Source organism: Carassius carassius, chromosome 40 (assembly GCF_963082965.1).
Source record: "Carassius carassius chromosome 40, fCarCar2.1, whole genome shotgun sequence".
Classification (NCBI taxonomy): Eukaryota; Metazoa; Chordata; class Actinopteri; order Cypriniformes; family Cyprinidae; genus Carassius; species Carassius carassius.
The window spans coordinates 2,097,199-2,124,220 of record NC_081794.1 but is presented as its reverse complement, the minus strand read 5'-3'; the positions used below and the strand labels follow the sequence as shown (position 1 = coordinate 2,124,220).

The window sequence follows — 27,022 nt, the reverse complement described above, 5'->3', positions numbered from 1 at the left end:
TCACTGAGCTCAGGACTCGATCGCAGAACAGTCTCACCTTCATGGAAGCATCTTTCTCATCTAACGGTTGGAGGTAGACGGGCACTGGCAGGTTTTTGTCTCCTTGTCCACCATTTGCAACCTTTGAATACAGCATAACAAAAAATAAAATACTTTTAGCAACCCATTAGATATAAAAAAAAAAAATCTAACATTTTGTAATATATCAATATGCAACTTTTCATTGTGATCCCTGCTTTCTCATAACATGCATGGTACAAGTCTCTGTTACACAGCGTCTGAGACATACCTTGTATTTTGGAGGTAAACTCCATCCGTACGCCTGCATCCGGCCGTCCTCTTTCTGTACGTGAGCCTTTACCTGTCTGTACTGAGCTCTCTTCTGCTCTCTACGAGACACTACGCTCTCCACCTCAACCCTACAGGACATGGACAAGCACACAGGAAGTCAACAGACAACAGACATTGATCAGCTCAAGGACAAAAACAAAAAACAAAAGGAGAAACCTATTTAACCTCCATTCAATAAGACTATTTGAGATAGTAAAACTGCTAGGAGACTTCAAAGCTTTTCTTTTTTTTTCGTTTTCTTTTATAGACGATTCTTGTTACAAATTTGGTAATGCACCGTTGCTCAGACAGAGTTTGAGTGGATCAGCCTTTACTTTGAACCAAACCGACACTAAAAACACTGGATTCATGAGCTGCTTGAATGTAAAAGTGTTCATTTTGGACCCACACTACAATACTGCAGCCGTGTTTTATGTAGCTCATGAGGGTCACACTTCAAGTATGATGTAGATTAAGCTCACTCACTCCTCATTGAGGAAGTCAAAGGCTTTGGATTTGTCACCAGGCAGCTGAGAGAGGGTGCTGCTCCTCTTCTTCACCGAAGGGACGACGTGTGAGGTGGGTGCGTTGTATTTCATGTTAACCGGCGCATCGGGTTTTTTCGCTGTGGTGCTGGATGAAGAGCTGAAGAGCCTGCTGAAACTGAGGGACGTGGGGAGAGACACAGACACAGAGACTCATATGCAGACACAAGCGCAGCAGCAGTTAGAGGTCAAAGGTTAACCGTTATGGGGTGGTAGGGTCACGTCCCAAACATGTGCCAAGCCCTTCAACACAGTCCTGCAATAAACCACTGACCCGACCATCAGATGTCGAACCATGACCACAACATGCAGACAGCACATGCTGAACGCCTGGACACTGTTCTCTGCGGTGATGCCTTTCTGTTTTACTTCATTCAATACACTGCTGTTCACAAGTTTGGGATGCTTTTATTCATTAAATAGATCAAAAGTGACTGTAAAGATATATTTATAATGTTACAAATGATTCTATTTCAAACACATGCTGTTCTTTTGAACTTACTGTTCATCAAAGAATCCTGAAAGATAAAATGTATCAAGGTTTTTACAGTTTAAAACTGATAATAATCAGAAATGTTTCTTGAGCAGCAAATCAGAATGATTTCTGAAGATCATGTGACACTGAAGACAACAAACAAATGCTCACAGAATAAAAAAAAAGTTTTTAAATTGTAATAATATTTCAAATTTTTACTGTTTTTATGATCAAATAAATGCAGCCTTGGTGAGACTTAAAAAAAAAACATTAGAAACATAATCTTACAAACCCCGAACTTTTAAATAGTAAGTGTGTAGTGGTTTCAGAAAATATTAATTTCCAAGAAAAAAAAATTACTTAAGAAATTCAAATAAATAAAAATGATGTAATATTTTGGTCCGTCTTTGTGTAATTAAGTAATCTTAATCCTAAAGGCTTTTAGAGGGAGCTGTTAGTCAAATGTGACCTGAAACTGGTGAATAAAGCTCTTCTATTATTGCACTTCATCAAGCCAAATCATGCAAATCCTTCCACAAACATTCAATGAACTAAACAAACGCCTGATATCCGTTTAGAAAAGCTCTGTCCCCTGACCCAACACACCTTCTGCAAACACACAGGACAACATGAACGGGATTACAGAAAACACAGGAGCACACAAGAAGAGAATGAATGGGTTTAAAATAGATGCAAAACCTTAAATGCCCCCAAATGCAAAACCCCTAGCTAGACCAGCATGACCTGGGAATGGCATTTCAAACCAACAAAAACAAGCCCCCCGCAGGCTGCTTAGGTGCCAAATCCTTTAAAAACAAGTGTAATGAACGCTTGAGCATTAGTAAAGTTTAATGTAATGTAACAGTCTGGCTGTAAATTCCTGTTATGCTTTTGTTATACCGCTGTTAAAGCTTTAAAGAAACCCCATTCCCATGTCCAAGAACACATTTTTGGATTCAAGGATCAAACAAAGTGCAAGATTTACTAGGATTTCTAAGATTTACCTACATCCTAGAAGGAAAACAAATAAAAGAGGGACATAAAACGAGAAGGGGAAAACAAAGATTGAACGCCAAACCACACAAACTAATAAAACACAACTTTGAGGAGAAGGAAAAAAAGGCTACTCACAACTGCCAGATACTGGACTTTTTCTTCTCAGACAAAGCCGGATTCTCTCTTGATGCTCTGCATTGAACAAGACACAGAGTTGAGTCGAAGGCACAAGCTGTGAAGGTTTGAGTGTTGAGATCACAGTGACTGACCGGATCATCTCCGTCCACCTGACGGCCTCCTGCAGCTCCATCAGTCTCTCTTTATACTGGTTTCTCTCCATCAGGACCCGGGCCATCTCCACCCGTGTGAAGCGCTTCCTCTGGGCCGTCGGCACGTCGCTCTGAGGGAAACACAGCACAACTGATCGTTTGAAATGGTTTCGTCTAAAATACTGTTTATACATCGATACATCTCTGCATGTGCTAACATTGAGTTCACCATATGTGACCGCGTCATAAGGGTTTGAGAATTATACATCATCTGAAAGCTGAATACATCCGTTTTCCATTGATGTATGGTTTGATAGGAGGACAACACTTGGCTGAGATATAATTATTGTAAAATCTGGAATCTGACGGAGTGAAAAAAAAATCTAAATAGAAGTTGAAGTTGAAGCTTTAAGTTGTCAAAATGAATTCTTAGCAATGCATATTACTAATCAAAAATTAAGTTTGATATATTTACGGTAGGAAATTTACAAAATAACTTCATGGAACATGATCTTAATATCCTAATGATTTTTGGAATAAAAGAAAAATCTATAATTTTGACCCATACAATGTTTTTTTTGGTATTGCTACAAATATATCCCAGAGACTCAAGACTGCTTTTATGCTCCAGGGACACATATATTTTGGGAACACAATGTGCATTGGTGTTACACACTTGCATAATTTCCCCAAATTAATGCAACAGAGATAGAGAGATAGAGAGAGCGAGAGAGAGATAGAGAGAGAGCGAGAGAGAGAGAGAGCGCGCGCAAGAGAGAGAGAGAGAGAGAGAGAGAGAGAAAGAGAGAGCGCGAGAGAGAACTAGATAGCACGCGCGTGAGAGAGAGGTAGAGAGAGAGAGCGCGAGAGAGAGAGAGAGAGAGCGCGCGCGCGAGAGAGATTGAGAGATCGAGAGAGAGCTAGATAGAGCGCGAGAGAGCTAGAGAGAGCGCGCGAGATAGAGAGAGCGCGCGAGATAGAGAGAGCGCGCGAGATAGAGAGAGCGCGCGAGATAGAGAGAGAGAGCGCACGAGAGATAGAGAGAGAGAGAGCGCAAGAGAGATAGAGAGAGAGCGCGAGAGAGATAGAGAGAGAGCGCGAGAGAGATAGAGAGAGCGCGTGAGAGAGATAGAGAGAGCGCGTGAGAGAGATAGAGAGAGCGTGTGAGAGAGATAGAGAGCGCGAGAGATAGAGAGAGAGAGAGAGAGCGCGCGCGCGAGATAGAGCGCGCGCGAGAGCTAGAGAGAGAGCTAGAGAGAGATAGAGAGAGAGAGCGCGAGAGAGAGAGAGAGCGCGCGCGAGAGAGATAGAGAGCGCTGTCTTGCTCTCTGTCCCTCGCGCATATTAATCAATTGACACGATGGTGTCGATGTTTAAATCATTTAAAATGAGAATGTAAGAGTGCTCACCCCATTTTTGTTTGTAAGAAAAAATTTATAGAGAGCGCGCGCGAGAGAGAGCGCGCGCACGCGAGAGAGATAGAGAGAGAGCGCGCGCGCGAGAGAGAGAGAGAGAGAGAGAGAGAGAGAGAGAGCGCGAGAGAGAGAGAGAGAGCGCGAGAGAGATAGAGAGAGAGCGCGAGAGAGAGCGCGAGCGATAGAGAGAGCGCGAGAGAGCTAGAGAGAGAGCGCGAGCGAGAGAGAGAGCGCGAGCGAGAGCGCGCGCGAGAGAGATAGAGAGAGAGAGAGCGCGAGAGAGAGAGAGAGAGCGCGAGCGAGAGAGAGAGCGCGCGCGAGAGAGATAGAGAGAGAGAGAGAGCGCGAGAGAGAGAGAGCGCGAGAGAGAGAGAGAGAGCGCGAGAGAGATAGAGAGAGCGCGCGAGAGAGATAGAGAGAGCGCGAGAGAGATAGAGAGAGCGCGAGAGATAGAGAGAGAGAGAGAGAGCGCGCGTGCGAGATAGAGCGCGCGCGAGAGAGATAGAGAGAGCGCGAGAGATAGAGAGAGAGAGAGAGAGAGCGCGCGTGCGAGATAGAGCGCGCGCGAGAGCTAGAGAGAGAGCGTGCGCGAGAGAGATAGAGAGAGAGAGAGCGCGAGAGAGATAGAGAGAGAGAGAGCGCGAGAGAGAGAGAGCGCGCGCGAGAGAGATAGAGAGCGCTGTCTTGCTCTCTGTCCCTCGCGCATATTAATCAATTGACAAGATGGTGTCGATGTTTAAATCATTTAAAATGAGAATGTAAGAGTGCTCACCCCATTTTTGTTTGTAAGAAAAAATTTATAGAGAGTGCGCGCGAGAGAGAGCGCGCACACGCGAGAGAGAGAGAGAGAGAGAGAGAGAGCGCGCGCGCACGAGAGAGATAGAGAGAGAGCGCGAGAGAGAGAGATAGAGAGAGCGCGAGAGAGCTAGAGAGAGAGCGCGAGCGAGAGAGAGAGCGCGAGCGAGAGAGAGAGCGCGCGCGAGAGAGATAGAGAGAGAGAGAGAGCGCGAGAGAGAGAGAGCGCGAGAGAGAGAGAGAGCGCGCGCGAGAGAGATAGTGAGCGCTGTCTTGCTCTCTGTCCCTCGCGCATATTAATCAATTGACACGATGGTGTCGATGTTTAAATCATTTAAAATGAGAATGTAAGAGTGCTCACCCCATTTTTGTTTGTAAGAAAAAATTTGATTAGATTTCATATCGCAATATATATCACAGAAAAATAAAATATCCCATGTCATTTTTTCCCAATATCGTGCAGCCCTACTTAGAATTATTATTATTATTAATAAATCCGAGCAGTTTTAATTGATAAGAAAATATTAAAGTTTAAAGGTTTAATTCTTGCAAGCGAAGAAATTAAGTCATAAGCACTTTAATTTTACTATGGTAAAAATTATATAGTAATTTTTCTATTTTGCCATGCAGTTGTATCCTAATACTAAGATTGTTAACAATTAGTTCTCATCATCATCATAGAGTCCCAATCTCAGTTGATTTGAAAGTACCAAACGCTTGAGGGTTTAACTTTTTCAAGTTAAGAAATTAACCCCTTAACTGTCACCCCGTCCCGAATACGGGACGCCTAGGTTTACTTCACTATATTACAATCAAATTTAATCTAATCTTGACAAACTATATATCGTTGGAAAGGTCTAAGACTCCCAAATATATATTTTACCAATGTTTTTTGTTAAAAATTATGTAGGAAAATTAATAGATCAATTTGCACCCTCAAAAATCTAAATTATAACAGGAGTTCTGACCTTTGTTTAAAAAAAAAAGACTTCTTCGTTGCCTTTTTCTCTATCACATTTTAGAAATCATCAGACGTTATATATCAACTGAAAACTTAAAATCTCAAAATTCATCCTTTAAAACCCATTTTAAAATCAGACATTGCATTGCCATGTAAATGGTACATCAATATCATGTTACAAAATGTTTTCAGTCATGAATTGTTAAAAATTTAGGTTAGTGCACATTCAAGTCTATCTTCAAAAATGTGATTAACTCATAAGGAATATAAATGAAATGGTTTTAAATAAAATTCTTATAAACTTCATTGTTTTTACAGTACAGTTGTACTACAACAGTAATATATTTATGTTTTAGAATAATTATTATTATTATTATTGTTGTTGTTGTTGCTGTTGTCGTCGTTATTATATTCCAATCTCAGATCTTCTACTGTTGAAATGTTTTGCCCTTATTTTCGTGTAAGTTTATTACCAAATGGTTCTTAATACAGATATTTTCAAAAGTATTGCATTGAAGTATTTTTAGTATCGCGACAACGCTAACTCAAAAATGTCATTGTTTTGTCATTGCATCTTGACTTCATGAACTGAGATCTAATGAAACGGTGAGGAGTCTAATGCTCTGCAATCCTAATCCACACTGCATCCAAACTCTTGCTTACATCGTCGTCCTCTTTCGTCTTCACTTTGGCTTCCTCCAGCTCAGCTCGGACACTGTTTGGACAAAACACACAGTCGTCACTCACACAAGTTTGGATTTCTGGATTGCTGATAAACAGTACGTCTCAGTGTCGAATGACAAACCTTTTGAGCTCCTCCTCCAGCTCTCTGTTCTTCTCCTCCAGTTTGTCTTTGGACTGTCTCAGGACCTCCAGCTCCCCCTGAAGAACATCTTTTTCACACACCAGCTCATCCACACGACCGATCAGATCATTCTTCACCACATTCAGAGCATTCCTGCAGCAAACACAGCAATGCAGCTTTCAGAAACAGAAATCTGTGTTTTTAATAATTGATGTCTATGCACAGCTTTTATACACAACTTAACCTACAAGTATAGTATAAAACTCCTTACACAGATATTAAATATGTATTTCTATTGCTTGATCCTCCTTGACTGAATAAGACAGACAACACACACACAGGCAATTTCCTCTTATGAACCGATTCTTTCCAATGAATCATTCAAAGACTCTCAATCCAGACCCAAACTAACAAGTGATTATGTCTTTAATTGACTGAAACGCCATTATTACTTTCAGGCACATCAGACATGAACTGAACCGAGAATTGTGTATTTTATATTCTTCATACTGATTAAATAATAGTATCTGGTTTTAATAAACGGCATTTGAATCTTGCAAAACAGCTGATGTGATTTTTTTTTTTCAAGCATTGCTGTAACTCCTTTAAAACAGCAGATGGCAACAGAACCATTGCATTTGGAGGAAACATGGACTAAATGCAAACTATCTGGCATCTCCCAGCTGACACGGGCCACATACTAATGCTATATTATGACTTACTTTGTCTCCAGTAGCTGTGTGTTCTCATGGATCAGGTGTTCGACTTCACGACCCATACCTACATGACCACAATACAAAAGCAGATTTCATATGATAAAAAAACATTTGAGCAAAGATCTCTGAAAACCCCATGAATGCTGATTTTTCTGGAGAATAGAAATGATCAAGAAATCATGCTTACCAAAGAAATTAAGGTCTAAAATTGGCATGCAAACCAAAAAAACAAGGAAAGGGTCAGTCAATGACCAAAATCAATAAGAGTGACACTAAATTACTAAGGATCTACAAAATAAAAAACTGTATCTTAACCAGATGCAATACAAAAAATAAAAAAGCAACAAGGAATTTGTCTTAACCAGCTCAGACAAGCATATTTTGGCGGCTTGGTTTCTAATGGTCTTTTTTTAATCAAAATCTTTGCTTTAGTGTGTGGACAGACAAGTTTCTTGCTGCTAGAAACCTGTGGTGTCGCACCTGATGAGGATACAGTGTATGAAAATGAGAGGAGTGTAAACATACACACCAGAGAACTCGTCTGGGGGGAAAGAAAAGCCACAAATGAGGCGCCACAAACATGGAGGAAAAAAGACATGATTAGATGGGCTGTGAACGTCAGTGAGGAATGATGGGTTAAGATAAGATGATGAATAAAAGAGCTAATGACTGATGTCTCCACTGTTAGAGCAGAATGACAAGGACAAAGATACAACAGTCACACACACACACACACACACACAAAACATTCAATATGGACTTTCATAGAACTCAAAAGTAGTGTTATTTTAGTATCATTAAAATACCATTACAGTTTGTGTTTATATTTTTCTATTTAAATTTAAATTGTATTTTTTTTTGTTATTTTATTCGTTCATTTTTTTTTTATATGCCTGTATAGTTTGTATTAAAATTTTGAATTTGCTTTTTAATATTTTCGGTTTTCAGTTAAATTGTAAATTTTTATCAAATATTTTGTGTTTTTATTAGATTTTTTTTTGTGCTGTCAAACGATTTTGTTTACATAATGTGTGCGTGTATAATGTGTTTATTTATTATGTTTATATAAATACAAACACGTGCATATATTTAAGAAAAATATGTTATGTTTATGTGTTCAATATATTTATATATAATAAAAAATATAAGCCATTTAAATATTTTCAAAATATTACCTGTATGTGTGTGTGTGTTTATATATACATAATAAATATACACAGTACACACATATATTATGTGACTTGGAATGTAGAGCACAAGTTATTTATATCACTTTAAATGACACTTTTTGATTTCATTCACTTTCATTACATTGATGAGTGGCCAGGATTTTCTTCAAAAATCCATCATTTAAGCAAGAAAGAAATTCACACAGGTTTTGTGAGTAAATATTCATTTGTTGGTTGAACTGTTCCTACAATTTAAGGCATGCTCTGGTTGACTGAGAACTTACCCAGCAGATCAGCGCCTTCATCCACGTCTCCTATGAGATCGGTTCCTGCGGACGAGAGCTCCTCGAAGAGAGAGTCAGTGTTACGGTCAAAGGCCATGTTCTCGAAGCCTTTAGTGGGAGTGCTAGAAACAAACCAAGAGGAAGAACAGACATAAGACTAACAAGGTCCAGATGGTTGCTTACAGTGCGTACGGACTGAAGATCCTCTGATCCTCTGGTCGGTGTGATAAGGAGAGCACTGTGAATGAATGAATGATTGAATCAGTGTGGATGTACCTGGAGCCTTGGCATCCACTCAGATCCATGTCCAGCTCTGGTGTGGACTCGATGATCGCCTGGACCTCCGATCGCTCCGCATTCTCACTTTGATCAGCTCCTGAGCACAAAAACGTATCGGTTAGGTCTCTTATAGATAGCCTAACGTGCTAAAATACATTATTTCGATTTCACACTAGAGACTTTGGAGACCGTGTGATCGTAGTTTGAACACATGCACATTAAATAAATGCAGTTTGTTTCAAACGGGGAGCTGATATCAATTTAAAGGGATAGTCCACCCAAAAATGAAAATCTGCTGGTTATCTGCTTACCCCCAGGGCTGCCGAAATTGATCGTTTTGTGTCTTTACACATCAGTGTATCTTCACAAGACGCAGGGTTTAATTTGGTTTGTTTGTGTGTTTTTTTTGTATGTTTTAGCCGTGATTCTCATCCACTTCCATTACAAGACTGACAGACTGCAACAGTCTCAGTTAAAAACCTTTATTTGGGTTTTACTGAAGAAATAAAGTCACCTACTGTACATCTCGGCTGCCCTGGGGGTAAGAAATAAACATCACATTTTCATTTTTGGGTGAAATATCCCTTTAAGTGAGCCACAGCACCATTTATGGAGTATAAACACAAATCACAATCATGCATCTCAAGATTGTTTTGCTTTTTTTTTTTTTGGTTAAACTTTTATTAAATTACATTTCAAGCAGTGAAAAGAGCAGCGAAAGCAGAGCATTAATGGGAGAGAGACGAACTGCTTTTGTATGCATCTACTGTGACTTTGACATTAGGAGTCATCCTGTACGCCGATGATCTTACTGCTGTCTGGTTTAGACTCCAGGTTCCTGTTCAATTCCTCGGCCTCCTCGGTCCGTGGCGTGTCCATCGATACGTCTGGTGTCGCTGCAGACATTGGCGTGATGGATTTGGACTCTCCTCTACCGGCATCAGAAAGTTCATCCTGAAAACAAACCCATGAAGCATTACCAGCAGCAGAAGAAATACACACTGAGTCATATCAAGTATTTATGAATAAACAGTCATCGATCGCACTTATGAGCTAAATGAGACGGTCCAGATTAATCAAAGACTATAACAACATCAGCTCTGCACACCATGCTCTCGTCCTGCGATGAGGACAGACATGCTGCATGCAGATTCATTTAGAAAGATTGATAACTGGCTTTAAGTAATTCAGTTAACCCTGATCATACAAGTATAAAGCAGAGATAAGCAATCTTCACTTGCATACTAGAAGCTTGAACTAGCATACTATGGTTTTTTTTTAAAATACAGTTTTATTCTCATCAAGGATGCATTAAGTTGTTCAAGATATGTATATATAAAACATTGATAATCAGAAATGTTTCTCGAGCAGTAAATCATCATATTATTCTGATTTCTGAAGATCATGTGACACTGAAGACTGGAGGAATGATGCTGAAAATACAGCTTTGATCAAAGCAATCAATTACATACTGAAAACAGCTAAATTGTAATAATATTTTATATTTTATAAGTAATATTTCACTGTTTTTACTGTATTTTGATCAAATAAATGCAGCCTTGGAGAGCAGAAGAGACTTCTTTCAAAAACATAAAAAACTGAAGATTAGAGAGTAAAAGCAGCACACAAAATATATGATTTTTAAGTGTACATTTTAAACATTCACTTGAGCTTTTACTAATATGAATCATCACTAGACACAGAATTTGAGTGGGAACACTGACACACAAAACACACATGGTTTAGTGGCATTATAAATAATATATAAACTTAAATATTCCAGGTTATTATTCACTGGCTTTTTTTTCTGCCAATACAATGAATAAAGACTAAGCTTCAAATAAAGACATCTCAAGCTTCATAAAGGATACAAAAGCACCGTAAAGATGGTTTACACTGTTGCTATTTAAAGAAGTCAGAAATAACCGGGAATATTCTTTTGACCACATTGAAAACTGCAAGCAATAACATCAACCACACAGATGCTGACTACAACCAAAACTACAGTTGAACTCAAACATCATTTTATTAGGTACTCACTCCTATGAGTTGCCTGTGTGTTGTTTAAATGTTAGTATGTGGTTGCAGGCAGCAGTGTGTGGATTATGAATGCACTTTTTACTATCGATCCAAAATCAGTAAGGGGTGTGGAGAAGGACCAAACAGAGCACACTACACACTACGCTCCACTGCGGCTGCCATTGAGGTTATGGCAGGACTAGCAGACGAAACTACCTTACTGGAGTCGATCCACTGGGTTTCCAAATTCTCCTGTGAACTCTTACCATCCCCTCTCCTAAGGGATTCATTCGCCTCCAGCTGCCCAGAGAGAAACGTACAGTAAGCAACACTGCCTCTCGTTTCGGTTTATGGTGGCTGATGGGAACTGCATTAGCATTATATAAAAAGAAAATCAGGCCAGTCCTTGGGCCTAAAAAAAAAAATTGTTTGGTTCCGGTTTCCGACCGACCCTGTCAATTTATGTGCGACCCAAATTTATTTTATGAGACTGGGGAAGAACGGTCTTTCACACATCGTTAATTAAATTACAGTTTCCTTTAAATGCTGTTTTACACTTAAGTAATCCGTTAAAAACCATTAAGTATTGCATCAAAACCCTTTAACTGTCAATTCCTAAAGTGAGCTATAACTTAAGGTTTGGAAATCGTAACATTAAGAGAAACACGGGGGGGAGTAAACAATATATCGCGGAACAGAGAGGGCACTGACAACATGCTGACAGACAGGACATTAACATTACCAGCTTACTTTTAATATGAAACAAAGTCTCATTTGGTTATTTCACCTTTCAAATGTGGTCATTTTTTAAAGAAATGTAAACAATAAATACCGTTTTGTGGCTCTTGAATGTGTCGAACAGATCGCTGTAAGTTAGATCATCAGTTAAAACTAACTGATCGTCTCTTGCTTCTAGTTAATTTATAGCATCAAAATCACATAAACCACATAAATGAACATAACAAAGAATGTTGTTTGACTACAAAAAGATGTCTGTACACTCCGTTTTTCAAGTTCAAATCCTCCATGTTAATCTACTATGAGATCGCCTGTCAAACTCCCGCGAAGGCTTTTTGTGTGTGTGTGTGCATTTTGCGTGTCTATGGCAACAACAGACTTTAAACGGGAATACAGAATCACTGTCGTAAAAGTACCAGTACACACATTTAAAATCAGCGCGCGTGTGTGTGTGTGTGTGTGTAAAACTGCCACTGGAGAAAAAAAAAAAATAAAAAAAAAAATAAATAAATCCCTACCGACCAATGACCTCAACTGACAACCAACCGGAACAAAACTTTTTTTTTTTTTAGGCCTTGCCCAAAAAGCATCAGGAGTCTGCTTGTCAAATCCAGATTAAGCTGTAGCTACAGGCCAGGATTACACATAATCTCCTGCGGTCAATCAAAAACCATGACAGACAGTTTATAGGAAACTGTATTTTATGGTGGAGCCAAATTGAGCTAAAGCTTTAAAATCAACATGAAATGACAATGGGAACCCATTTTAATTTCCATAATGTGATGCATTTCCGAGTCAAACCAGATAATCAGCGAAGATACTCTTTAAAAAGACAAATGTCCAATGCATGGCGATAAGAATGTGACCCTGGACCACAAAACCAGTCTTACATGTCAGTCTCTACATTGATGTATGGTTTGTTAGGAGGACAATATTTGGCAGGGATGCAACTATTTAAAAATCTGGAATCTGAGGGAGCAAAAAAATCTAAATATTGAGAAAATCATCTTTAAAGTTGTCAAAATTATTTTCCTAGCAATGCATATTACTAATCAGATTAAGTTAACTAATTTAATTAACTCATTTTAATTAATTAACTAATTAAGTTTTGATATATTTACAGTAAGAAATTCACAAAATATCTTCATGGAACATGATCTTTACTTAATATCCTAATGATTTTTGGCATAAAAGAAAAATGGATCATTTTGACCCATAAAATTATTTTTGGCTATTACTACAAATATACCCCAGAGACTTAACATTTGTTTTATGGTGGTTGTTGTACATATCACGACTGTTGGAAAATGAAAAGCACTGAAAGGTTAATGCTGTATCACATTTTGAACCCTAACCTGACCCCAACAGACAAACCCAATAATGTTATTAGAATAGCAAATGTGAGCTAAAAACACAATCGCTAACTCAACCATGTCATTTTATCTCTTGTTTGTGTTTTAATGTACTCGTACCAGAGCGCTTCACTTAATAAGTGCAATGTTGTATCGGGTGCGTTACCGAGCAAGTTTACTGGGTCAGAAAAGTCAAATAAATGAAGTGGTTTATGACATACAAACATCAAAATGTACTAGTTTACAAATCATGCACTATAATAAAAGTGTTTTGAGATCATAGCATAGTATTGCACAATGGGACAAAGCAAAAATAAAGTCTTAATTTATCAATCTTGAATCTTGAATAATCTGCCACTTTAATCATAATTAGTGTGAAAAGGAATAAAAGTTTGTGGTGTTTTACTGCCACCCGTGTTCATTTCAGCAAGAAACTGTGGTGAATTGTATGTATATGTAAGTTTTTTGCATTTTTCCCAATGAGCCCGAGCGCTCACATGCTCCGAAGGTCTTACTTTTTGGTAAAGAATATCAGAAGATGCATGAGTAAAAACGTGATTGGTTTACATTTGTTGTTTTGTGTGTTTGTCTACACAGAAGAAAGAGCAGTTGTGATGTCAGTTTTCGAACTCTGAGGCCGCTGCCCTCCAGCTCTTCAGATAATGAGATGTTTTATTAATGTGACTTTTCAAACGGCACTACACCTGGTGACTGGGCTCTATAAAAAGAACCAAAGCTCTCATTAAAATCAATCGGTTATGGACTTACAACTAATCCACAGGGAGCGGCAGGAACCGATAATAGGTTTTACAATCCTGTCTGGAAAGCACAAGCTTCAAAGCACTCTTTCTTCTCTCTGACATATGTGCACAAGCAAACAAAAGCACAAGTGCACACACACACAAAACCCTGGCTGCAGGATGCTCCCATACTCTCTCGGGTTTCCAAGGCAGCATGTGCCCACTTTCTCTCAATGTGGCAGTTCAGAGATGGTTAACCTGAGGAGAGGCTGACAGCTAGTCATGGCCTAGTTTCTCATCTTTCTCAGAAGCAGCAGCGCTGAGACTCTGGGGGATGATATGGAGAGAAATGCAGAGTCACTGAGCACACAAAGGCAGTCTGTATCAGTCCACAAGTAGGAGTCTGACGGAGGCTTTGTGCTTTTAAAACTCAGATGGCTCACCAGTGGCCTTGATGGGGTCTTTTAATGAGAAATCAAATATTCATTGACCTTTTGAAATAACAGAGCTTGATGTACAACTACTTTGACTTTCAGAAGTCCAAAGACTATGCATTAAAAAAAGCTTTCACAACTTTTTGACATGAGGCTGATGAATGCATCAGCGAGTCACGATGAAGTTATACAGATGAAGCAGAAACGATAATATTATTCATAAACGGATAAGCTACCAAATGATGGGCTGTTTCTGTCTGGGTGTAGCACCTGTGTGTAGTGTGTGTGTGTGTGTATGAATATACTATATATATATATATAAACACTAAACAGGGCTCTGCACCTTTCTTTGACTAGGTCAAAAAAAAAGATTTTACAATTGTTGACATTGTAAAAAAAGAAAAAATACAATTATACAAAAAATTTACATTGATTTTATATTAAAAAAAAAATATGAGGGAATGAACTAAAATATTAATGTGTGGCTATGTCTGGTATATCTTCTGGATGTCATGCATATACACAAAATAAATTATGTTCTTGTATCGTTCAAGATGAAAATAGAAATATAAGTAGATCAAAGCGTAACAAAAAAAGCACAGTCAAGAATATTTTAGCATACAAACATGAAAATATTTGTGTGCGCAATACTTGGTAGATATAAAAAGTAGTGAGATATGGAACTGTAAAGAAGTGGTTTAAAGGGTAAAATAATGAAATCTTCATTATGGGTGAGAATAAAATAAAAATGATAAAAAGGTACAGAAGAAAACAAGGATTTCTGAAGGCGGAAATGCTCATCACACACCATCAGACTCCAGCACTGTAAGCACTCTTCTTCTGAGCTGAAATCTGACCATCATCCTTCAAAAACTCCTGCATCAGGCTCAACATTGAGACCAGCTTCAAGGTCAGTCTATTCTAAGATGTGAGCGATTGCCATCGTTGCTGACAAAATCAATGCGAATCAGGGAAGAGGAAAGGATTCAGATCAGTCTGGTAGTCAGTCAATACGTTTTTTTTTCCCAATGGCAGATGCTACAACTTCAACATTTGTTCCTCAAAATCTTTTTGGTGAGAACTAGCCAGTTAGGGAGCACATGAGTCGAGTGGTTGGTTTATCTTTTTAAAAGGGTTGTGAACATTAACACGGCAGGAAGAGATTAATGGCAAACGATTACTTCATTAACATGAATATGTATGAAGGGGCCTAGATGGAAGGTTCCAGAGCAGGAAAAAGAGGATGTTTTGTAATGCTGAGAACTGACCCAGGATCAGCCCTGGCCTGTGTGTCTGGCTCTTGGCTCTGTTAGGGCTCTGTTTAAGCATGCATGGCACAGCAGGTCCTCAGAACGAGCTTCCTTCCCACTGGCAGTGCCACTCAGGCTTCTTAAACATATGTTCTGCGCAGATCCAATCAGAGGAGGAAACTCTCTCAATACAAACTAACAGTGTCGTCATCCCTTTTATTCCCCCCAAACCCATGTTCAGTTTCTGGGAAGCAGATAACGGTCTGCTCTGGGTGCTGTTGTCTACAGAATAGCACTGATGATGATACAACTAGATGATTCACTAGTGGGGATGAGAATCGGCACACATTTTTAAATTCAATGCGATTCACAAGCTCTTGATTTGATGTATCATCCATTAATTTGGATAAATATATATATATATAGGACTGTGCAATAAAACGGTAACTGTAATTATAAGGGGTATAACGATTCACTTGTTTTATCGATGCATCAAATACAAATCCTGACGATCTTAAAACGTGATTTTTGAATCGTGAATCACCGAATTTGTTCTAAATCTACAAAAATCGTTCTTGAATCGAATTGAAAACCTATGAACCTATTAAACTTGTCAAATAAATTTCAATTCAATTCAACTAGGGCTGCACGATGTGTCGTTTAAGCATCGATATCGCGATATACGAATCCACGATAGTCACATCGCAGGATGTGCAATGTAGGCTGTCGTAGTTGATCCGTTATTCATTAACTGTATGGGCCAATGACGTGCGCGCGCGCGCGCGAGAGAGAGAGAGAGAGAGAGAGCCCGCGTGCGAGAGAGAGAGAGAGAGAGAGCGTGAGAGAGAGAGAGAGAGAACTCGCGCGCGAGAGAGATAGAGCAAGCCTAGGCCGCATGCTCACAGTTTTCAAACAACACTAGCGCTGTCTTGCTCTCTCTCTCTCGCGCGCATATTAATCAATTGACACGATGGTGTCGATGTTTAAATCAATTAAAATGAGACTGTTAGTGTGCTCACCCCATTTTTGTTTGTAAGAAAAAATTTGATTATATTTCATATCGCAATATATATTGCAGAAAAATAAAATATTGCAATGTAATTTTTTCCCAATATCGTGCAGCCCTACTATGAACCGTGAATCGAATCGTAGTCTACCCAAAGAATCACAGCCATAGTAATTATAATTAGGGCTGCAATTAATCACAATTCAGTTGTTTCGATTTCGGCCTCCAACGATTATGAAAAGACAATAATTGTGATATGACAAAATTCCAGCGGTGCTCTTTTGTTCGTTCATAAAAGCCCAATTTCAAGTGCAAATGAGTAAAATCATGTAATGTGACTTTAGAAAAATGGCATGTGCTTGATTTATTGATGTGTATTAGACTGATTCATGTTTTTAAAAGCGCTAAAGAGAGCTTGCGCTGTTCCTCTGGAGGATTTCTGTGCCTGCGCTCAGGACGTGGACATGTAAAGTCAACTTTAGGTCAAGCTGTGCGCCTAAATGTGTCAAAATGTGTAATATATAATGTAATAAATTAACACAAACAGCTGCGAAAGAAAATAAATGTGTTACGGTAAATTGGATCCATGCAGCTCTTGACAAAATCACATGCTGCTGTTGATTACAGAACTTTTTAGCTTTATTAAGAAAAAAAGTGTTAAATTCTCACATTGAAGACTATAAATGCTTTTTTATTTTACATTTGATTATTCATTTCTGTTAACTGAATACTTTGTGCTTTAACGTTTTTTTAAATCTAGTTTGTTTCATTTGTATCTTTTTATTTTATTGCACCTTTGTTTCTTTTTTTTTTTTTTGATTACTGACAGTTTAATTATTTTCATAAATTTTTTTGTTTGTTTGTTTAACATATCTCACTATCTTTAAATAAATCACTCATATAAAGTTTTGGTCATATGGCCCACTCATAACGGTGTTAAATAATCACGATTACAATATTGACCAAAATAATCGTGATTATGATTTTTGCCATAATCGAGCCGTGTCAGAAATGTGGGATATTCATATGGACTTTTATTATATTATTAATGTAGACGTGTTATTAATATATTAAAGGTGTAATGGAATATAATTACTTAATTAAGTTGCAGTATTCGTGCATTTATACTAAATGTAGATCTAGATACAAAACATTGGTTATATAAAGGGATATACAGGGATGTAATACAAGTAAATAATCAGCAAAGCGGTGTGTTTCTCACCTTAAGGCTGGTGTTAGAGCGTGGGTGGCTGAGATTGTTATATCTCCATGTGTCTGTTCCTGAAGTCTCCACAGCTTCCCGGTGCAGATCGGGCGTCTTCACATCACTTCCCGGCAATGAAAAGATACCCATAGAGACAGGACGCTCCTTCCTGAATACACACAAAACATACGATTGGACACTTAAGCAAGAAACCTTATGGATTACATAATGCCTTGTAATCAAATATCAACAGAGCATTTTTCGCAGCACCTCATATCAAGTATTTGGTATAAATGACAGTATACTGCTACCAAAACATGAAATACATTGGCTTGAACTAGATTTTTATTCCATTTTCTTTCTTCTGAATGAAATGTGAGTGTTGCTGACTAAAGACTCACTACTACTATGATGGTACCACTACAATTGGACTGACAATTTTCCAAGTAAGGAGTTTAAAGGGGTTTCTAGGGTGTTTGGCGAGGTAAGTAGGGTGTTGAAAAGTCAAAAAGCGAAGTCTTTATGACTTTCTGATCCTATCACATACCAATGCAAGTCTATATGTTTTTATCTGTTTTGGGTGTAAGGAATATGAGCAATAGCAATGATGAATAATAATGAACGAATTATGAATCAAATAGTAACCATTATAGATTACATAAATGTCTTTTATTCAAATTTATCCAGATATGAATGGAGCATGTTTCTCAACATTTTAATATCAAGTTTAAGGTGGAAATGAAACCATATGGCATTGGTTTCACTGAACTCGGACTGACAACTTTCCCAGTACTTCATAAGGTGTTTTAAGTGGTTTCCAAGGCCTTTGGACCAGTGGCAAGCCAAGTCTAGGGTGCATACTTTCAGGTTTTTAGATTTAGGTGCATGGAGTATGTGCCTCAGCTCCTCTAGGAGAGAAGAGGAGCGTTTGATTAATGGGACTTTTCTTTTGTATTCTCTGATTGTCTGTCTTCCTGTAGTGGGTTGCTATAGAGCTGCATTCAGAGCCTGAACCTGCTGACTGCACATTCAGAGCGGATCTGCTCACATGAGCAGGATTCACTCTATTCAGCTGGAACAGTACAGCAAGGAAAAAGGAAAGTACAAGTTAAAACAAGAACCAAATTTGAGGAAGTGTCAATTCAGCTACTACCACAAAAATCTGCGATAACACAACTAATCAGACGTGCTGTGTCTCTACCAAGGAACAAGTGTCCCAGAAGTCGAGTGCACCTCAGTGAAAATAAAAGGGAGTCAATGAATGCACATCAATACTCATGCTGAAAGCAAAACCTTGCGTAATCACACACGTCAGAGGACATGTGGTCACATATGTCATGCAATAAAGGTTGAGTTGTCCGAAGTTCAATTCGTTAAGAGCTATCACAGCACAGGCAAGTTTCTTTTTCAGATTATTTATAAAAGCAGAAGCAGGAAGAAACTGGTCAAAAGCAACTAATATGATATTTGCACTGAAACGGCAAGCCAAGTCCAGTTATCTGCAACTAAATTATACAAAAGCTAGATGAAAAAATATAAACCTTTGATTGGTTCAGAAGCAAGAAGAGTTTCCCTTTTATCAAAACACAGAAAACAACTATTTCATTTCTCACGATGAACCAAAGCAAGCTGCTCTCTGGAGGCAGTTAGCAAGCTTTCTAAACAATCAAAATCACTTGCAAAAGTTATTTTAGCATATCACAGTCAGAGATGGGTATTTGTTGAATACTAAATCAAATTGTTATCCATTTTTTATTATCCAAATTATATCTAACAGTCTTTAGCTTTGCTCATGAAAAGAAAACTTGTCAACTTTACAGAATAGCCCACTGATAGTACAATAAATATTAGAATAATAAAGTCTACTTTGGAAAGTTATTTAAACTTCTGTGACACGGTCCTGATAAATTAAACACAGTTTGACCTCAAAGTCATTTTAATGATGTTGAAATACACAATAGTTTAAAGGTTTATGATGAAGGAAGTCTCTTCTGCTCACCGAGAATGCATTTATTTGACCAGAAATACAGTAAAATATATTGTTATTTCTGTGATGCTCCGCTGTATTTTCAGCTTCATTCCTCCAGTCTTCAGAGTCACATGATCTTCAGAAATCAGTATAATGATTCAAGAAACATTTCTGATTATTATCAATGTTGAAACAGTCGCTGCACGATATTTTTGTGAAATATTGATACATTATACCATGATACATTTAATTTTTCAAGATTCTTTGATTTAGAGAATTTTCAAAAGAACAGCTTTTGTCTGAAATAGAAATCTTTAGTAACATTATAAATTTCACTTTTGATCAAATTTATGTGTCCTTGATGATTATATAATATATGTATCTGACAGCAGTGTAGGCCTCATTATCTTTATCCAAATGCAATTTTTATATTTTAAATATTAAAGCTCAGGTTACAACGTGTACGTGTTTTACCATTTCAAATCACCCGAACACGACACTACGAACATCAAACCTGCATGACATCTCCAAACAATCGACAGAAAGATCTTCAAAGCAGCAAACAATATCAGGTGTTCAATTGCAGCTGAACTCTAGTGCACTAAAGAACTAAGAAAGCACGGATCAAAGCGAAGCCACACTGAGTAAACAATGAGACACATTTCTCTGACAGAACAACAGCACGGAGACAGAACCCTGCACTGTATTGACAAGAGAAATTAACTGTGTCTCTGCTGATTCATCTGCGCTTGTTTACTACATTCTCTCGACTAGACTCAAACACATGATGTACAAGCAATGCAGTAACATACAAAAACAGACTGACCGAAATGCAGGGAAAACAGAAGCTTAACATAAAGAAGATATGAAAAAGAAAACTAGGCTATCATCCACACACACACGCAGTCAGTGCGTACCTGCTGATGCGGGGCAGGGAGTGTGTGATGGCGGGCAGGCCGTTAGAGACAGAATAATGCACCAGCAGCAGAACGGAGAGAGAGACCAGGATGGCAGAGTTGATGACCACCGCTCCCCCCACGAAGCCAAAAACAAACAGCAGCATGCATCCCGGACTCATGTCTGTCGGCACGCGCGATGGGCCGCCCGCCGCCCCCCGAAACACGAAAACAATCCCATCAACACCGGCACAGCAGTGCGGGGAACAGCGAGTGTGTGTGTTTGTGTGACTACGGCTCTGCAGCCTCTCACTGCTGTGACATCATCCACTCCAGCACACACACACACACACACACACGAGCTGTCTTTCCTTGTGTGCTGCTCACGCACTCCTCTGTTGCCTAATGAACAGCTCTTACGCACTGATTCTGTATGTGTTTTCCGGCTTCTATCCCACAGATGATTGGTTGTGGGAATAGATGCGTATATGCAGATCAGAGGGAATAACAAACATACTCTAGCTCGTCTCTAGAGAGCACAAAAGCCCAAGCCACCTGCTCACAAACAAGAGGTGAATCAATCCCTGATGAAGTGTACTGTACTGTATTTATGAAGTGTTAAATTGAACAAAGTGCAACTTGTTTTCTGGCATTATGCATATTAAATATAGCAAGGGTTTTCTGGTTTTCACCACTGAGTATAAAACTATGGAAGCCCGTTTCTACCAAAAAATTGTATCTTGCAATTGTAAAGTCGCAATTGCAAGGAAAGAAGTGAGGATTCTGGATAAAGTCACATTGCGAGAAATAAAATCTGAATTGGGAGATATAAACGTGCAACCATAAGAGATAAAGACAGAATTGCGAGATATAAACTTGCAATTATATCTCACAATTGCGACTTCATTAGGGGTGTAACGATTCACTCATTTTATCGATGCACTGATTATAAAACCTGATGATGCATATACATCAATCTTGAAACATGATTTTTGAATCATGACTCATTGATTTCGGACAGTATTTGATTTAATAAGCTAAGATAAGCTTATTAAGTTACATTATAAAATTTCACTTAAGAGTTTAGTTCGAGCACCACAAAAACTACCATTAAAATCACGGAAACATTTTTATTTCTCTCATTGGGATATGTAAATTGATTTTATGTCAAATATGGCGTTTTCTTTCAGTATCATCACTGGCCCATGGAGAGGAAAAGTTAAATACTATAGCATTTTATTTTATGAAAATAAAGAAGATTTCACACTGAAAGAAAAGTGATCTTGCGCTGACAGACGTGCCAAGCTTTATCTGCAGCTAAACTGAATAAAAAGCAGAATTAACTTATGAAACGTTAAGACAAAAAAACACAATAAATAAAAACAGTTTATGTATGATGCAATGCTAAATGACATATCATTTATTACAGTACAGAAACTATAAAGTATATGTCCTACCTTATTCTGTGCAGAAAATTGAAAATTATCTGTAGAATATAAAACGATCATAAAATTTATATTATTAAATTAATTATTACAGATTTATTTTATATTTATATTTTATTAACAGAGATATTATATATATATTTTTTTTTTTATAATACACAAAAAATTATTGTATTTGGTATTTCTGTCACTTCTGAAATGATGGCTATGCCAGAAAAAGGCTTCAATATAAAACAAACTGTTCTTTAAATTTAATGCTGAAATTAAAATAATTCTTTGTACAATAAAACTAGGATCAGTGTAAAAAATCAGCTTGAATTGTGAGAGGACTGACTTCTTGCATCAACAAACAGCTGATTTTTCTGAACGCTTTGATTTGATACGATCATGTTACGGTCCAGTCCAGCCGTTTATATTACAGGATCACAATTATGGGTTGATCCCAATTATAACAATGTTTGTATCTATAAGGATTAACAGATTAGAGAAACCCCTGTAGAAACCAAGTCATGTTATGTTTAAGAAGCCTCTGTGAAATACTCATTTTCGTGCTTCACTTGAGAGTCACCATGCCATACATCCCACTGCTTCTGTCTTCATTAACATCTGCCAGACGATTCTCTCTCTGACTCAATCTCTCCACATATCACACACAAACTGCTGACCTACATTAGGAGAGGCTCACAGATCTCATGTGCATGCATGTGAGAGACTATGGGGTTATTAAAGTACAAAATCACAGCCGCATTATATAGAAAAGCAAAAACTATTAATTATAGCTATGCACACAGAGACAGTGTAGGTGGATGAAATAGAGTAGTTTTTGTGAATGAGATCAGAAACCTCCTCACCTAATTCTGCCCTGACTCGCAGTGTCTGTGGTCTCCCCCGTCATCTGCTGGTATTTGGTACGTTCCAAGTGCTCCATGTAACTGTGGATCATCTGTGAATGCAAACACACAGATGTATTTGATGACAGAGTACATGCAAAAGCATCTTTAATGGATTTGATTCTTCACAATGATATAAAGTCGGTTTCCAGACCACTTCTGCTCCTCTCAAGGGTCCGGTTTACACCTGGTGTTAAGATGTGCTTTGGTCAAATGGATCACAAGCAGACGAGGGGGACACATTCTCTTTCACACCTGGTGCCCTATAATACTTAGGGGCTTTTTCTGATCTTTCGATCTAATATTGTGAAATAAACTCACATTACTGATGAGCTAAATACAGTTTTTACTTTTTTTTCCCCCAAATTTATTTTTAAACATTTACTGCATTAATAAAATTATTTTAAATAATTCATGACAGTCGAAATTGCATTGAGAGAGAGAGAAAAAAAATATAAAATAATAGTCATCTATCAGCAAATCCTTTAAATTTTACCAGCATTCAGAACCGAAAAAAAAAAAATGAAAAAGTTGTGATACAATTCGGGTACAAAATTATATATACGGTTATAAAATAAAACAAAATCTTTCAAATCTGCATTTTTTCCTCATCACACCAGGAAAAACTCAAATATTCTGTGATGTTTGGTCATAAGGATAGGAGTAGACATCTTATTATCTCTTATTTATGTATGCTCACAATAAGAACGAAACGATGCATTTGTAAAATAAAGAAAAAATAAAAATAAATTCCTGAAATGTGTGGTGTGGCCATAAAACTGAAATAAAACTAAGACTTTAGACTTTTGTTTTATTCATTTGTTAATTATTCAACTGAAACCTATTTTGTGCATGTCTGTTTCTTTGATTCTATCATGTCATTTATTCTGTTTTTCCTGTTGTTTATGCGCATGCAAAACTAAGCCACTGAAAAGAAAACATATTTTGGAAGTGGTCAAAAGTGGACAAGCTCAAAGGTTTCAGACCCTTCTTGTCCACCTGTGATCAGATCGAGGAAAACACATCTTAATAGCGCGTGTAAACAAGGCCAAGAAGTAGAAGACAAAACTTTCAGTATTTAAACACTCCACAACCTCTGCACTTGAATAAATAAAAATAAATTAAACGTATTTCTCTTCTCTGCATTCTTCCCTTGCTCTGCTGGTCTCCTAATCTTGCTTTTCTATGCACGTGGAATTGCATACTACAAATGTTGTTGGCTTTGTAACAAAGTGCTTATGCAATTCTTGATATGCATAAACAAATGCTAAGGAACTCTTACCTCGGTGTGTCTCTGATGGAGGGCATTGTATTCTTTCTTCAGCTCGGCTTCACGCTCCTCTAATCTTCCGACTAAAAACAGAGGAGTGAAATCACAGCATGTTTATTTAGATATTAATATGAACACAGGTCTGGTGTGATTCAGCTTCAAAGAGAAAGAAAGGCTCTCTCAACAAACAGCCTTCTGGGAAAGAGGTCTGGTGCTGTAGTAACAACACACAGCCAGAAGGGGTCAGCAGAGCAGCAGAAATAAAACTGATCCGGGTTCTTCCAACTCTTTTGCCATCTCAGAGGAGGTCAGATCAGGACCGTGTCTCATAGAGGAGTATGTGGTGTGAAACTGTGAATTAAAAGAAGGAGGATGACAGAGAGAAAGCAGAAGTTCCTGTGGTGTATCATCATCAATCAGAGCCGAACCCTATCACTCCTTACTTCAGAATAAGCCTTCGTTATATCATCTAACTTTACTAATGCTGACAGGATTAGCTTCTATGAAAGAGTTTGTATGAGTATCAGTGAACAGATTCAGAACTCGGATTCAAATGTGTTCATGATGTCATCACTCAGCTTTTTTCTAATATTAAAACGTTTTACAGAAAAAAAAAAAAACGAGGGTTATTCCTATTTCTTGTTATATACAGTACACTACCGTTCAAAAGTGTTGGTTCATTAAGATTTGTTTATGTTTTGTAAGAAGTCTCTTCAGCTCATCAAGCCTGCATTTATTTGATCAGAAACCGTATAATCAGTAATATTGTCAGATATCACTACAGCTTAAATTGTTTTATGTGAAAATACTTTTAAAATGTAATTTATTCCGGTGTCTCACAGTTAAATTAAACATCCAGTCTTCAGAGTCACATGATCCTTCAGAAATCATTCTAATATGCCGATTTTATTATTATCATCAATGTTGAAATCCTTGTGCTGATGAATATTTTTGTGGAAACTGATATATTTAAAATATTCTCTGATTACTTGATGAATAGAAAAAAAACAGCATTTATTTGAACATTATAAATGTCATTACTGAAACTTCTGATCAATTCAATGCATCCTTGATTAACAAAAAAACAATCTTACTGAATACAAGCTTTTGAACTGTATAGCTGCATGCACACAAAAACTATTAATTATCATTCTTCCCATCTTCCAATGCATCTACTTTTGTGTTTTTGCATTAGTTTAATTAACATGGCCACAAAAGAAGACTGATAGTTATTAAACATTGAGAAAATATGAAGGGTTCATAAGCTTGATTTGCTATATAAAAGTAAGGTATGAGAATATGGGAATGTAGTGAAAGCCGTTCATCAATGCATCAAACTGTAAGATCCTCTGATAACTTAACAAGTGTAAGCTTCCAGAAGGGAAATAGAAAAGAGTTTGCATTAACCACAAAATGAGAAGTTCTTTCACAAACACAATGGATTGAATCACTTCATGTTATAAGTACAGGGAACACGTTATTAATCCTCATTCAGGACACCGAAAGTGGCGATGGCATCCACTAGATGTGTTTATGTCACGTGTGTTGGTCATCCAGCCGTCATGTGGGAGTAAGCTGTAATCCAGCTCAGACCAACACTGCGTGTGACTCTCAGAGCAACTGTGATCAGACAACGAAAGCTTGGTCTCGCTTCAAAGATAAGAGTTCACCTGCTGAACAACATATCCACAAATAGGGAGCCTTTTCCAGAAGACATCTCTAGAGACGGCTAAAATAAACCGACATCTCAATATTCTTTACAGTCTCTATATTCAGTATATATATATATATATATATATATATATAGATACAGAAAGTGTACATATGTAGATGCATCAGTTCTGACTTATTGATCATTCAGTGTAAAATGCTTCATAGATTATAAAGAGTGTTTTTTAAAGTGCATATACATAGTGGTGATGTGCTTTTGTAATGTAAATGTTCTTTGCTCGATTTCTGTAGCTGCTTTTTAAATGACTATTGAAATGTAAGCATTGTGATTAATCATTTACAATGCTTCTACTGAATTGTTATCATGTTAAATATGAATTCGGTCACATAAAAAAAATATTAGGCTGTTTTTAAGTCTTACGCTGGAGTTGATTGCATAAACTTGCATGTTAATATCTCACAGGCTGACGATATGACAATATGAAAATTGTAAAACACTATTTTACACTATGTTTTTCACAACCTGAACATTAAGAAATTATAAATTTAATTTTAATTAGCCAACTACAATAATTTGCATGGATATACACATATATAATAGAGATTAATAAGCTTTTTAATTTGCTCTCAGTTCAAAATAAGTACAAAGAATCGGCAAGTAATGCACTGAAGTTTTAAAGTTGAAAAAAGTCTTTATTTACAACTTAAAAATCCCTTTCTCTTTTAAAAATGTTTCAGTAAAACACCTTCAAAGAACCTCTTTAATGATGACTCAAGCAATTATTTGCCTGATGAGTGTATATTGAGCATCATCTGGTCCTGAAGAGCTGAGCTGAGCGGAGGTCACTTACTCTGGTCTGCACAGTTCTTGGTCTTGAGCTCCATCTGTCTGGTTTGAGCCTCCAGCATCTGCACACGGCTCTGAAGATCTTTCTTTTCCTGCTCTTGAGAATCCTCATACTCAATATATCTCTAGAGGAGACAGAGAGAGACATTTCACACTCAGATATTGTGTTAAACGTTTTGAAATAAGTCGATTTGTGCTCAACAAGGCTGCATTTACTTGGCAAAATACAGAAAAAAAATTCTGACATATTAT

General features: G+C 37.6%; 1 protein-coding gene across 3 annotated transcripts in view; it reads right to left on the bottom strand.

Moving 5' to 3' along the window:
• Positions 1-27,022, bottom strand: part of spag9b (sperm associated antigen 9b) — a 49,452-nt gene that overhangs the window by 9,198 nt on the left and 13,232 nt on the right. The window contains exons 2-17 of one of the 3 annotated variants that reach the window (XM_059531671.1): positions 26,775-26,895; positions 24,265-24,335; positions 22,944-23,035; positions 17,801-17,951; positions 11,275-11,358; positions 9,852-9,993; positions 9,037-9,136; positions 8,761-8,882; positions 7,314-7,371; positions 6,592-6,744; positions 6,450-6,501; positions 2,616-2,746; positions 2,482-2,538; positions 817-993; positions 290-419; positions 38-121 (exon numbers count right to left, since the gene is read on the bottom strand). In XM_059531671.1, coding sequence (XP_059387654.1) covers positions 38-121; positions 290-419; positions 817-993; positions 2,482-2,538; positions 2,616-2,746; positions 6,450-6,501; positions 6,592-6,744; positions 7,314-7,371; positions 8,761-8,882; positions 9,037-9,136; positions 9,852-9,993; positions 11,275-11,358; positions 17,801-17,951; positions 22,944-23,035; positions 24,265-24,335; positions 26,775-26,895 — 1,725 coding nt within the window. Of the gene's footprint in view, positions 1-37; positions 122-289; positions 420-816; positions 994-2,481; positions 2,539-2,615; positions 2,747-6,449; positions 6,502-6,591; positions 6,745-7,313; positions 7,372-8,760; positions 8,883-9,036; positions 9,137-9,851; positions 9,994-11,274; positions 11,359-17,800; positions 17,952-20,668; positions 20,955-22,943; positions 23,036-24,264; positions 24,336-26,774; positions 26,896-27,022 lie in introns of those variants that run through there. The other 2 variants (XM_059531672.1, XM_059531673.1) reach the window with 2 other exon arrangements.